Raw genomic sequence first — 15288 nt, forward strand, 5'->3', positions numbered from 1 at the left:
AAATATAGGTGTGTAACCCTTCACAAAAATAGGTGTGTAACCCTTCACAAAAATAGGTATGTAACCCTTCACAAAAATAGATATGTAACCCTTCACAAAAATAGGTAGGTAATCCTTCTCAAAAATAGGTATGTTACCATTCACAAAATGATCACAATTTAATTTTCTTGGCATGAAAATTCATCTATGTTGGTAATTGACACAAATAGTGTTTATCTTTTGACCACAACATTGGAAATATTTTAATAGATGCAATTTTTGACCAAAACTACAGTCTTCATCAATATAACAGGGATGTACATGTACGTAGCATCTTCGACATTGCAGACACGTGATTCCAACACCACTTCAAAGACTCCTGAAACAATCTTATCACAAGAAAACTGTTCTTATGTAACTCACAATTTTTTTCAAGAATACAATTTTCAGCAGTGAGCACTTCATCCAAATAGGTGCAATAGTTGTTGTTCATACACATCATTGTGTACACCATCTTTTAATATTTGTAATGAGTTGTTTACACAATTACATTTGAATAATTTTCCATGTTAGTTCAACTCTTCATATTATACAGCTGAAAATGAAGATGTCTCAAAGGTCAAACGCTCATTGTCCACAACAGCTTGAATATAGTTCAGAATTAGCAAGCAGTCTTGGCGTTGCTCTTGGCTTGGTGTTGTTTCATGATTATAGTACACTGTATATTTGACTCTGTCTTGAAACTGTCTTGATACTTGTTGTTTTGCCTATCTAGTAGATGTTAAGTTTGCATCAGGGATAAACGATGTTATTTTGTTTGACCCATTCACAGATGTGTGTAAATCACTTTGTACTTCTGCAAATAATATAGTATTTTCCCAAGCGTATTCAGTAATTTTCCACGAGCAATGTCCCATCTGAACTAACTGTGGTCAATATTGAAATAAAGTTTGTTAGTTTGGGGCAAAGGTCCAAATGACAGTAAGAAGGCAATATATTCTTTACCATGGCCACCCTATGTATTTTATTTACTGTCCCCTACTCTTAGCATGTCAAATGATCCACCAGCAATCTTGTTGTTTTGTTTCTGTTTGACGATGAAGAAGGTTGTGATAATAATGATCAGACAGAGACTGATTGCCCCAAGGACTATGAAGATGATTGCCAATGGACTCAGACCTACATCGGCTTATGCATCGTCTTTCATCATGGTACACAAGGGAAGGGTAGATGACCACTGTCCATTACTCTGGCAGGTTAAACTGGGTAAACCCTTCTCCAGAGTAAATCCATCAAGGCATTTGACCTCCACAGTTGAGTTCACAAGATATACAGACCCCGTCATGATTGCATTGTCCACACTTCCAGGAAAACCACAACTGACAAGTTTGACTGAAGATTTCTGAATATTATCGATGATGCCAGTCACTAGTAGTGTTTCATTTGCAAAAGACAGGCTTCCAGTGGTCACAGCATCAAATATGCATTCAAGAGAACTTCCACACAAATCTTTGATCTCTGGACTTACATCATGTGGGTTTGGGACATCAAAAGTTGGCAAAAAATCAGGCAAATAGTAAGTGTTGTAGTGATATGGGGAAAGATAAGTGAATATGGATTCCTCTTTTACCACAAGCCAGTGTAGCCCATATTTGTGGATTTCTTCCATGGAAGACTCTGGATTCATGATGGTACCATTTGGGAATTGAAAGTCGTCTTCTGGATCTCCATTCAGGTTACCCAGAAGTCCTTGGACTTGGTCTTTGAACTTTTCATTCAGCTGTGCCGTAAATGACATAAAGTCATGTTTGATGTACACGATGATGGCAATACCAGCATTGAATGCAATTCTGATTTCAGAGAAGTCGGAGGTAAAACTTAATCGAAAGCCTCTGAAGTGGTAAACTTTGACAAGGCTTGACCTCATGAGTAGTTGTTCACCATCTACAAGAACCAGCACCTCATTGGAGTTAGAAATCTGTACCTGGACAGTAGAAGAGTCGTTCATCTGGACAACAAAAGCAGTGTACACACAGGCATTAGTTTGGTGGTATACCTCCATGCGGGATTGGAAGATGAGGTCATGAAGTATCGAGGAAGCCATCAGGAACTCTCCAGCCCCATTGAAGGTGAACCTCTTGCCGTCTAGACTTGTTATGTGAGGATCTCCAGTCCCTGCTGCTGGCAAAGGAGGGACGTATTTAGAGCAGTCATCAGATGGACGGTACTTGTAGTACGTCTTGCAGTTATGTGTAAATTTACAACAGCCAAACCATGGCAGCACATCATACCATTGATGTTTCCAGAAATGATCCTCAGGACTGTATCGATCAGCAGTGCCACCCCCTGGGGGACCTATGAGTATGTTACCATCCTTGGCATAGCAGCACTGTTGGCCAGATCCAAGAGATGATGATGTGGTTGACCTAAAGCAGTCTTTTGCTCCAGGATGGTAGAAAGAAATAAACTCATTTGATAAGACAAAGTTAAGAGAATCTACACTGGCCTGGGCAAAGGTGCATGGACATGGTGGTAAGCCTTTAGGAATATTCTTTAATCTTTTTAGGAAAAATGAGCAGGATTTAGGCAGGAACTTTGTAACACGATTCACTCCAGAGTAAAATCTGTTTGGGTTGCTCTGTTGGCCATTTGGTTGCAGGTAAAAAGCTACAAGTGATGGCCATCCCGTAGTTAAGCTTTTGTCATTTATCAACTCTATAGAGATCTGAATCTTGCCATTGTTCAAGACATTGTTCATGAGGGAAACTCCTTCTAGAAGGACTGGATTGCCATCCCCGTTGTAATCAGAATCTTGCATTATGATATTCACTGTCTCTATTCCCTCACCTACACTGTAAGGGTCCCATGTTAAGAGAAGATCATCATCTTTTGTTAAGTCAATAACTCCGTTTCCAGTTGATGTCTGCGTTTGATTGACTGTGATAAGTGGAGGCAAGTATTCTGCTGATGTAATATAGACAACACCAGAGTAAGGAAATGTCTTTCCTTCATCCACAGACACATAGACTGAAGTAAATCCATTCATGTAAAAGGTTGGTGTAATGCAGACGATGGTGTAGGGATCAACAGAGTATCCAGACACCAAGATATTCCCAATACCTGTTAAAAATTTGCATTTTGAGGTTTTGTATGATTGAACTTCATCTTGCAAGCATGGTAAAGTTATCTTAAAAGTTTCACCACCAAGTTCTCTTAGGTAGTATGTGGAAAAGTGGAGGATTTGCCCGTTACTTGGAAGGGATAAACCTGCAGCATAGCCATATGATCTATAACCTTCGTAGCCATGAACAATAACAGACAATGGTGATGAAAGAGGATCAGTTTGCTCTACAAAATACACCCCTTCTCCTTTAGGGAGTTGGACAGAGAGTGCCGTGTAGTTTGTATTTGGAACTTTGTTTTCATGTACGGGTATTTGAGATCCATTTATTGGAGAGCCATTGAGATGCACAGTCTCCTGTGCATTTGTCTTGACAACGATGCTGATAAAATTGAAGTATCCTCCAGAATCTGCTCCAGCATTGGGTGGAGTCGCAAAACCAAACACATACCCAAACTGTTCTATAGCAGGAACCTGTATCAGGGAAGGGTCTACATCTATATTATTAATGGATATCAGCATCTGCATCATTAGAGTTGGCTGGCTTGAAGAAACCAGACCAGATCCTGAAAGCCAACCCTCCCAAACCTCCCCTGCGTTCAAATTCAGAGTCCCAATCTTTGGGATGGTAACACTGGTGCCGCTGAAGTAAGCAATTATCTGATAGAAGTTTTGATTGGTACTTTGGAATGCTGTGTAGATATGATTCTGTCCCCAACTCTTGACTGGTATGAATTGTTCCTTCAACCTGTACCATCTACAGCTCGTAAATGTAGCAATGGGTTTGTTGGCTTGAATGAGACTTCCAGTAAAGTCCTGGGATCCTTGTATGTGAATGGCTTCTAATCTGTCAACCATGAAGTTCAGCTGATCACCTGGACTGTATGACTGCCCTTCAAATGTTACTGGTCCACGTAGGGTTACTTGAACTGAAGTGGAATTTTCTGTACCGATTACAGCAAAGTTGGCTCTTGTAGAAAATAAGCCTGGTGTTACGATGTACTGCAAGCCAAGGCTGCTTACCGGTATGCCAAGAAAGCCATCTGTTGTGTAAAGGTGGTTGTATGATAAACCATACACTGAAACCTCACTGGTAGCTTTAACCTCAATACCTTTGAAGCTTCTTTCTGTACCATTCATAAGCAGCTCTGTAGATACATTTGTTATTCTGTACCCTCCAGCCTCAAGATCAAATCTTTCATATAGAGGCTGACCCTCCACATGGTGCTTGCTGCTTATAGTCACAGTGGTTTGCTGATCATTAAACGCCACTACAACTATGGAAAGGTGTATGTCATCGAAAATAGTGTCCCACCAGTTAAAAGGGAAATCAACGAAGCCAAGGATGAAATTTTTACCTCTGGATATGCCAAAGCATTTTGGCTGCTTGTCCAGAGTCGATGGATTGTCAGCCTTTACCTGTTCAGATGTGGCTAGTATCAATAAAACCAGTAACCACAGTCCTTGACACTTCAGGCTCTCCATCCTGAAAAACAAAAATCATGCAAAAACATCGCTTTTAATCACCATGCACAAAGTTTGGATGTTTGTATTCTTAGTAACCTATGCAAACTTTTTTTGTACAGTGCTGTCTGTAGTTGAGTCCCTGTTGTTCAAATTTTGAGTTTGAGTCTGATCCACTGAGTCAAAATTAACTATAACCATGCTCAATTGCCTTGAAACTCTTTAAAAACCTGCCCAAAAAGAAGAATTTCAGGTGAAAATGACCCATGACCTTTGACCTCAGTTTAAGGTAACTGAAGCAGGGTTGAGATTCTTCCGACTTTTGGCGGAATTCCGACATTTGAATTTTAGAAATCCAACCTTTTTTTCCACTTCCAACATTTTGACTTTCCCTCTTTTACCTGTTTTATTTTAAGAATTGGGCCCTGATTAAGCGGGCCCTGGACATGCTGGACCCCGGCCGTAAGAGACTTCGCGCTACGCGCTCGTGTTCGCACACACTATGATGGAATATTGACATTTCCAATCAACTGAATCTTTTTCCTGTTTTTTTTATCATATCACCCATTCTCATGCCTGATTTCAATTGATTATTTCAGACCTACGATAAATTTTCAGACCTTTTAATTTTTGAAGAATCTCATCCCTGCTAAAGGTCAATAGAAAAAATGGCAACATCATTTTTATTGATCTAGGGACCCATAAGAATGCATTTATAATGGTTGCCATAAATTAACATGAAATTTCAACGGGACCCGAAATCTGTACATTGCTGGCCCTCCTACTATTATTTGTTTTGTATGCAATTTCAGCCATTTCCATCAATTTCTGTTAGACTAGTGACCAGATTTGCTCAATTGTATTATATTAAAAGCAAAACCAAATTATTTTAAAGGCAGGGGATCGATCTCCATTGGGTAATGAATCAATTTACACTTAAAAATCATCTTTCAGGAAAATAAAGGTAAGAAAACAAGCACAAACTTCAAACTGCCTCTAGCTATCAGGCAATCTCAGTAGTCTAGTTGGTAAGACACTGCTCTAGAATTGCAGGGGTCATGGGTTCAAACCCGAGTAATATGCCTGTGATAATTTTTCACATGACTCAGGGGAGGGGGGGGGAAGACTGAGTATACAGTGCTAACACACATCAATGTATGGTATAAAAAAAAACATTAATAACCTTTATCCCCGATGCAAATTTAACATTAAGTATAAAAACTTGCAAAAAAAACATTTGTCTTTAAAATTAAAACCGATAAACTTAACATGTATGTCAGCGTGGCTTTATGAGTGTCGTTCTGTCCAGGACTATATCCAACCAATCATGAAGGTAGAAAATATTCATAGACCAATCAACTTAAACAAAAAAAAACACACACACAGCAATGACCAGCCTATTTAGCCTGTCATTTCAAGTCTAAGATTGTGCTTTATTAGTTTTGTCTGTAGTGGTAATGCAAAACCCTATTCAAAAGGTTTGTTTTAAGAAGAGGGCGCTGTTTCAGGCAGCCAAAAAACCACCATCACAGACTTGAACATGACTTTATCTCTGACTAACAAACGGGGTTAGTGGTTGATAAGTAAAGGCCAGGCAACGCACCTACGGAAACCAAAATGTTTCATTATTGACATTTTACAAAGGGAATGAAAGTATTTTTATTTTTTTTCCAGGTCTGAAGCTGGTATCATAATAATAAAAATATGAATAATAATACTACATTTATAATGGGCCATCTATCTAGTGTACAAGACACTATTCAGAGCAAGGAACCAAACAACAAAACATCTACATGTACAAAAAAAAAGAAAAACAGAATACAATGACAATTATACAATGAATAATCTTAGTCAAGACAATTACAAGCAAAGTGTTTGTGGATTTAATTAAAGACACTGAGCACTATTGGTAATTGTGGAAGTGTCGTGGCCGAGCGGTTAAGAGCACCGAATTCAAACTCAGGTGTTTCTGATCAGCAGAGTGTGGGTTCGAATCCCCAGCCGTGACACTGTGTCGTTGAGCAAGACACTTAACTATTGCTTGTCCTTCGGATGGGACGTAAAGCTGTTGGTCCCATGTGTTGTGTAACGCATGTAAAAGAACCCAGTCCACTTATCGAAAAGAGAAGGGGTTCGCCCCGGTGTTCCTGGTTGTGGCTGCTTAATGCGCCATAGCACCTTGTAAACCCTTATAAGGTGCTAAATAATTGGGTCTCAGAATTCATCACTGCAATAACATATCTTTCTTAAAGTTTGTATATACTCAGCGCCTTGAGTACCTTGTTTGGTAGATATGTGCGCTATATAAGACTTCGATATTATTATATAAGACTTTGATATTATTGTGTAAGACTAGCCTTCACAGTTGGTGTATCTCAACAATGCATAAAATAACAAACCTGTGAATATTTGAGCTCAAGCGGTCGTGGAAGTTGCGAGATAATGAAAGAAAAAAACACCCTTGTCACCCAAAGTTGTGTGCTTTCAGATGCTTGATTTTGAGACCTCAAATTCTAAATTTGAGGTCTCAAATTCAAATTAGTGGAAGATTACTTCTTTCTTGAAAACTACATTACTAGTGGAGCCGTTTCTCACAATGTTTTATAATATCAACCTCTCTCCATTACTCGTTACCAAGAAAGGTTTTATGCTAATAATTATTTTGAGTAATTACCATACCAATAGTGGGCCTTTAAATGAGTTTTCAGCAAGTTTTTAAGGAATGATAGAGAACTACAGCATCTGATGTTGTTAGGTGAAGCGTTCCAAAGTTTAGTAGCACAAGCGGAAAAGGCACGGTTCCCATATGATGAGGAAGTGTTAGGAATAGTTCAAAGGGACTTAGCAGAAGAACAATTGAGTGCGAGAGGGTGCGTACTGACTTCAAATAGTACAATCTACTTTTACAGAGTGCATTCAGAAAAATTGAAGATTGTTAATCTACCACCTAATCAGTAGGCAAGGGACTTCTACTTTTGCTTTGTGGATCAGGGGACTGCATTAAATTATCTTTCCTTCCACAGCAGTTAAAGACACTATTGGTAATTAGCAAAGACTAGCCATCCACAGTTGGTATCTCAACATATGCATAAAATAACAAACCTGTGAAAATTTGAGCTCAATCTGTCATCGAAGTTGCGAGATAATAATGAAAGAAAAAAAAAACATTCCTGTCACACGTAGTTGTGTGCTTTCAGATTCTTTATTTCGAGACCTCAAGTTCTAAATCTGAGGTCTCAAAATCAAATTCGTGAAAAAATTACTTCTTTTTCGAAAACTACAGAACTACTACTACAAAACTACTACTATCAACCTCCCCCCATTACTCGTAACCAAGTAAGGTTTGACACTAATAAATATTTTGAGTAATTACGCATAGGACAATGCCCGAGGTGCGCGCCATTCGTGGGTAAGAATGACCCGAGGGCGAAGCCTGAGGGCCATTCGTACCCACGAATGGCGCGTTCACCGAGGGCATTATGCGACTTAACCCACACCTGTGACGTCATGCTATTGTTAAAATCGCTCCATTATTTCGCACGAATGGCGCGATATTGTTTAATTTTTAAGTCAATTGTTTGTATGTATCACGTAAGCTTGTTCACTCCAGTGAACACCACTGGTGGTGTGTGAACAATGGACGAAGACCAACATTTAGGAAATAATGCTCGTTCCTTCGATAGTGGCATCATAGATCGGGAGCGAAAGTGGCAGCAGATAAGTGATTTTGTTTCTTGACTTTAAATAAATTTATGCAAGTTAGTGATAGAAACAGACTATCAGATGATGTTGTAGCCGACTTTCTCGGTCTAAAAAAACCCAAAAGGTGAAGATAAAAGAAGTGACCTACCCGCGTACAAGCCTGTAGTTTCAGATTTGTTTTTAATAAACAAGTTTAAGCTACCTTTATGATCAACAATTTCAGTTGAATTCCTGTTATTTTATGATGATATTGAAAAAATTTTCTTTGCAATCTTAAATTTTAGGGACTTTACTCACTTACCATGTTTGTGTATGATAAACTAAGCATTTTGAATTAATAAAAACAAAAACAAAAATACTGGTTAAAATGAAATTGATTTATCTGACTTTAAGACCTGCTTAAATTACTGTTGTAGTTCTATAATTATTTTTTAACATCTCAGCTAAATTATAATTTAATAATGTAGCTGTTCACTTGTGGAAAGTGTTAACGATCATTTTGCAATACATGTGTAGCTCTATTAACCTGTGTTAAAAACCATTAAAAACAAAATAATATATGGTCCATGGCGTCATTGACTTCATTTACTTTATTCCCTAACTCTTTTATGCACAATGGGTGAATAGATGTACCCATCGCGCCATTCGTGCAAAATAATGCAGCGATTTAACAATAGCATGACGTCACAGGTGTGGGTTAATAATAGTGTACAATGCCTTTCCAATCTAATCTGCCATCAGTGGACAAACAGAAGAACAGAAGTTGGATTTGAAACTTTGCATGGTGGAAGAGGTTTGTGAACACATTGTGAATATCACTTCATAAGAACAATGATTATTTTCATTTCATATGATTTATTCATATCATAAAACAATCCAAAACATTTAGACATGATTTGCAAAATCAAAATAAGCATTGTGACTGGGCTCAAAATCCATACCAAAGATGCCTATTTCTCACTATATTCCTTTCCTGAATACTCCGACTACATAAAACTTGCACAAACTTCCTTAGAGTTACAATGTCCTTACCTTTTCTGCTGACTAGCACTTAATAAAGAGTAGGCTTTCGGTGTTTTGGAGAAAGCTTAGCTGCGTTACACTACAGACCGTTCCTTTGCAAATTGTGACTTCCAGCAGACAGTGTCCCACTGTGGAAACTGGGGTTTGGAAGGACTATGACCTATTGGAACTGGGTGGTCTTCAGTGAGAAATCCCCTTGTCATTATTAATGTTATTCTTTATCTGGCAAAGTTGTTCGTCGGCTGTCCAAGTTCCAATGAACAAAGATCAAGTGTTGTTTTGCAGAAATCATAGTAACAGATGTTAAATTTGCATCGGGATAAAGAATATTAATAGATATAAATTTTTGTTTATATATTTTTTTAACCCATACATCAATATGTGTTAGCACTGTATAGTTCATAATTACTGTAATTTATTCAATGTTGTATGTACATACACATACACTTGCGTGTGTACATACACATACAATTGCGTGTGTACATGTATAATGTATGGCTTTCTCACTTTTCATCTTGAGGTTGTTAATGTTACATGAAGCATAAATGATGACCCGGGGTGTTTTTTTTTAATACAAAATAACAAAACTCCATCAGAATTGACCAAAATCTGAATAACAACAACATACGTAAATATATCCTTATTGTTTTTTTTAAGGACCATGTGATGCTGAAACCAAGGTTTTTACAGAGTGAGGACATGATTGCTTCCATTCTTAAATGTTCAACCAATAGAGATGGGTGGGTTTCCAGCTGGTATGAAATAATAATACTCAACATTTGTATAGCACTTCATGCACATTGTCTCTAAGGTGTGCAGCGTTATGTTCTATAGGTATACTGAGTTATGTTTAAATATAATAGGACCCATTGAAGTACAAAGCTTATAATGTAATGGTTTACAACGTTCTGTGGCGCAATCTGCAGCCAGTCCTACCAGAAAACTCCGGGGGAGGGAATGGAAATGTACATTGATCTCTGTGCATACACACAGGTTAAAGGTACATGTAATAACCATTTAGTACATTGTTCTATTTCACTGTGGTACTTGACTGGTGCATTTGTATCCATGGTAACTGCCCATGATATAAATCTCTCTAACTGAAGTTTGGAAAGAACCAGGGTTTGGGCAATTGCATATAACAATCGGTTGCTTATGGTCTTCCATTGTATTTTACAGCAATCGCTTTGTTTTAAATGCATAATTGCATAGTAACAAACAACGAATCTGACTGCCCAAATGGCGCAAATAAGATGATTATTTGAGGTCAATACTTTTCAGACGACTCACTTTATCAGACAACTCATCTTACTTTTTCTTTTAGATGTTAAAAATTCAATAACACATCAGCTTTAAGGAAGACAAAATACATTTTAAACTTCTGGTTTTTACAGGACCAAATTTACCATTACGAACCTGTGAAAATATGTCAAATTAAAGTGACCCCTCATTTGAAATCATCAAAGAATGTGTATAAATTACATAGTCAGGAAAGTTTGTGCTGTTGAATAACCAGCTTTATTTCAATGTGACAGTTGACAGTGATGATTTGTTGGATCTTACAAATGATTTATCCTAAACGTTGACAGTGCTTCATATTTCAATATTTCTGTGGAGTGTTCCAACTGACACAAACTTGATAATCAGTGAGCCATATTTTTCAACTAATCCATTTAATTGTTGTTTACCATTCATTTGTCCTCAAAGGTAGGGTCATACTTTGGTAACAACCCAGAAAATAATTGTGTAATTTCTATTAGAAAGCTTATTGTCATAAAGATGGTACTAGTGGTAAAGCATCCTGCAGCATGATTTCATCTGAAATGTCCCATGTTGATTAGACATCAATAAGAATATTTGAATCTGAGGAGCAGTTCATGCATGAATCATTTATAAGGTTTTTGGGTGATGGTGTCTGTTCTGTGTTCCTCAATGGGCTCAAGAGTCAAGACTCTTGTGAAATTTCCCTGAAGGTTGTTGTTGCTGTTTTTAGCAAGTAGACACTGTACTCATCTGAAACTTTCACAGTATCATTGTGTCTTTCTTGATAATTTGGTCTACAAATCAGCATTACATTGACAATAGCCAAACGGTGACTCTACTTTTAACATGTACGCGCTAATCCACCAATCAGATGCTGGAACTGGAGGGTGGTATAAAATTGTATATACTACTTCCTCTGTTTTTATTGCACAGTGCATATTGTGAGTGTCAATGCGTCACGCTCCATATACATGTAAGGACAGTGCAAAAATTACATTCTAAACTTTGTGCTCGTGCATGCTGTTTGTCGCGAAATAACGTTCTGAAATTTTAAACTTTGCACGTTGCATGTGAGACTGGAAGATATATATTCGTTATAACACGCACGCTCGTGGAATACGACAAAAATTTCGGCCTTGTTGGATATGGGACACAGAAGCGCCATAGCGCTTGTGTGATAATTTATAATATAATTTGTTGTTTTCTTTTTGTTTATTTTATGCATGCAGAGATGGAAGTAAGTTATCAAAGCGTCAGGGGGATATCTATGTGCAACATTTTAAGGTTAGTCTTAAGAACTAAACATATTTAACAGTAATGAAGATTTACAATTGCTCTAAAAGTAGTTGGTTTTACAAATAGCTTGTGTAGTTTTGTACAGTGACTAGTTTGAATAAAATTCCTCCTTAAGGGAAAACATTAATAAAAAGATTTACAAGCTGCATTATGCGAGAGGTAGAGTTGTCATCATCTTTTCATTCAGGTTAAGACTCAAGTCAAGTCCAGGGTTTCAGTTAGACAGTGCCCGCAATAATCAAAAACTCAAATGACTTGAGTCCTAGTTATAGACTCAAGTCCCAAATTCTGGTAAAATGACAGTGTTTTCTTCCAGAATTCTTTTCACCTGTTGAATTCTTGATATTTTAGGTCAGGGGTCTATATCAATACGAGTTCATATCTTAGATTTCATTTCATTGCAATGACGTCATGGACTAGAATGTGGCAATCTCGGACATAAATCAATTTTTAAAAAGAAAGGATGGACAGCATTGTACCAAAGTTACCACATTGTAAATGATCAACCTACATTTGACCTCTTTCAAGTCTTTGAGGGTACTCTGGCATTTTAGATCAGTGACATCTTTTGCATCAAGGTTTATTTTCATATTTACGAGATTTGAAATTAAAAAAAATGAGCAAGTAACATGAGGTTTACAAACATGCTGCTTCCACTTGATGCAGTGGACCTTCTCATAAAGTGTTAATGCTGTTTTTGTTTTGTTTTTTGGTGGGTTTTTTTCAGGATGCAGGTTTCTTGCCAGAGGCTCTTGTCAATTTCATCACATTTTGTGGCTCAGGCTTTCAGGAGAATCGAGAAATGAGAAACATGCAGCAACTTATCCAACAGGTTGGTCTAGTAGAAATCAACTAAGATTGATTGTAGGTCAATTACATACACAAAATGTGAATGGTCAAAAAGGCGAAGCCAAGGGGGATATCGTATTTGCGTCATCAGCGCCCGGCGCAAAACACGCACCGACGCGCCTTTTGGTCGGAAAGTGTGTGACGAACATATTGTTTTTATTTTATTCTTCTACTTTCATGGTTTTGGAGAAAGTTCAGAAAGAGGGGGAGAAACAGCAAACAACAAACGGCAGAAAGGGTATCTAGCTAATGATCTTACATTGTTTCCTAGACTTTGGTGATTTGTTTACCTAAAAACACACATTTTCTGTTGTCATCTCTTCACTCGCCCATTGCTGTACACGTGTTTTCGCTTGCGTTTTCACAGATTTTGCCTACGGTTTGGGGTAGGGTCTGGTGCCGTCACAATTACAGTATCTGGACGTTGATTTCCATGGGTGCTGTCCGTCTAAAGGTTCTTTATGTCTGTGCTCCAACGCACAATGATGTGGCAATCCAACCAAGTAGGTGTAGCGGCCAGTTCTGACATGGTCTAAGCCATTTCCAACTTGCAGCTATGGCTGTGGCTGCTGGTCACAACTTCATCATGCATTGAAGTATATAAGGCTGCCCTTGGCAACAACCTTAGTAACAGCCACAGCCAAAGCTGAAGCTGTAGCCGCCAGTTCTAACATGGTCTAAACCATTTCCAAGTCCAACTTGCAGCTATGGCTGTGGCTTGGTCACCACTTCATCATGCATTGAAGTAAAGGCTGCCCTGGCAACAACCTTAGTAACAGCCGCAGCCACAGCCACCCAATTTGAATACAGTCTTAATGTCAAATCAAACCATGACTGGAAGGACAATATAATCTGGTCCTTTTTTAAGGAATTATCCAAAGATGTTTCATATCAATGTGGACTCTGGTGAACTGACAAAAATAACTGAAAAGTGAAATATTTTGTGCAAATAAATGTTTTGATGTTTGATAAAATGTTTACTTTTTATTTATTTGTTTTTTCAAGTTTTCTTTAAAGGAACACGTTGCCTTGGATCGGTCGAGTTGGTCTTTGAAAGCCTTTGTAACCGTTTTTTATAAAATGCATATGGGTAGAAAGCTGTTGTAAAAGTAGAATACAATAATCCACACAAACATGCCTCGAAATTGCGTGGTTTTCCTTTTACCTCGTCGACTAAACACGTCGGCCATTTATGGGGGTCAAAATTTTGACTCCCATAAATGGCCGACCATGTTAGTTCGCACAGTAGAAGGAAAACCACGCAATTTCGAGGCAAACTTGTGTGGATCATTGTATTCTACTTTTAAAACATCTTTCCAACCATATGCATTTTATAAAAAACGGTTACAAACGCTTTTGTTTTGACCAACTCGTCCGATCCAAGGCAACGTGTTCCTTTAAGTCAAGTGTCTACCCATTCAGCAGTATTGGATATGAACTTACTACCAGATGTAAACAGGAGTCACATGATACATCTCCTGACCAATCAGAAGGGGAGATGCAGACTTATTTCAGAGTTACGAGAAAAGCTTGCCATGCTAAAAACAGTAGGTGATGAACATTTATTGCATGGCACCAATTTGGTTGAAAACTCTAAGAAATTTGCTTTTTTTTCTTTGTGTTAATGTTATAAGAGGTTGCAGCAGTCAATTTAAACTTTGTGTTTCCATATTCTGTAAAATAACTTTCTACTTCAGTTTAACTGATAGACATTTAACTACTCTCTTGGGTTACTACATGTAGCTTGTGCTGCACATGTATTTGCATTTCCTTGAGTCAACTGTTTGATGTACTTGTAGTAAATGTATCTCCTAATTTGTTGCCTTAATTTGTCGCTTATTGTAACCAGCCCATTTATTCTGTTGAATGGGCTATGGATGATATGGCTGTTTTTTTTTAAATACATTAAAATAGCCGCATCCCGTTCTTTGTTGAAGAAATGAAATATTTTGGTTTAACCACCAGACTTATTGTTTTCACTGATGCACTGCCGGTTTTAAACAGGCGGTTAAGTATTCGTCACTACACTTTTATTCCCTTATTCATGTCAATTGTGAATAATCCTAATGATTTGATTCTACATTATGATTGTTTTTAATAAGTGTCTTTTTTCTGTCTAGAAGAGAAGATGGAAGTAGGGGAGAGACGATGGAACTTACAGATGAGTATCTCCTGAGGGTCCTTGAAGCAAGGAAGGTACGCTTAGCATTTTGTTATCCCACATTGTCAATACGCTGATCCATGCTTGAACTGGTCCCATTTTCATAAAGCCTGTATGCACAACAACTTGCTAAGCACAGACAAACATTGCTTAACAGAAACAGGTTACCAGCCAATATAACATGCCCCACCCAATTATTGCTTATTAGCAAAGCAGTATTTCTGCTTAACAGCTAGAAAATTGGGCCCTACTAGATAGTTGGATGTTTCAATAAGTCTTATAACTGATCAGTTTATTGTCAATCATCACTTTATTAATATTCTTTATCCCCGATGCAAATTTAACATCTATTATATCGTTGCGGTGCCCGCTGCCAAAACATAGGATTCGAACTGCCTCTAGCTACCGGGCAACCTCGGTAGTCTAGTTG

At 37.9% G+C, this 15288-nt stretch overlaps 1 protein-coding gene and 1 pseudogene across 1 annotated transcript; one reads left to right on the forward strand and one right to left on the reverse strand.

Moving 5' to 3' along the window:
• The window catches only part of LOC139940892 (uncharacterized), a 75472-nt pseudogene that overhangs the window by 56283 nt on the left and 3901 nt on the right, over positions 1-15288 (forward strand).
• LOC139940886 (sushi domain-containing protein 2-like) lies at positions 120-9430 on the reverse strand. Its single transcript, XM_071937264.1, has 2 exons — positions 9299-9430; positions 120-4586 (listed from the first exon to the last, which is right to left on the reverse strand). The coding sequence occupies exon 2, from the start codon at positions 4583-4585 to the stop codon at positions 1169-1171; it is 3417 nt and encodes a 1138-aa protein (XP_071793365.1). The 5' UTR covers position 4586; positions 9299-9430; the 3' UTR covers positions 120-1168.

This window comes from Asterias amurensis, chromosome 8, assembly GCF_032118995.1.
Source record: "Asterias amurensis chromosome 8, ASM3211899v1".
In the NCBI taxonomy this organism is placed as follows: Eukaryota; Metazoa; Echinodermata; class Asteroidea; order Forcipulatida; family Asteriidae; genus Asterias; species Asterias amurensis.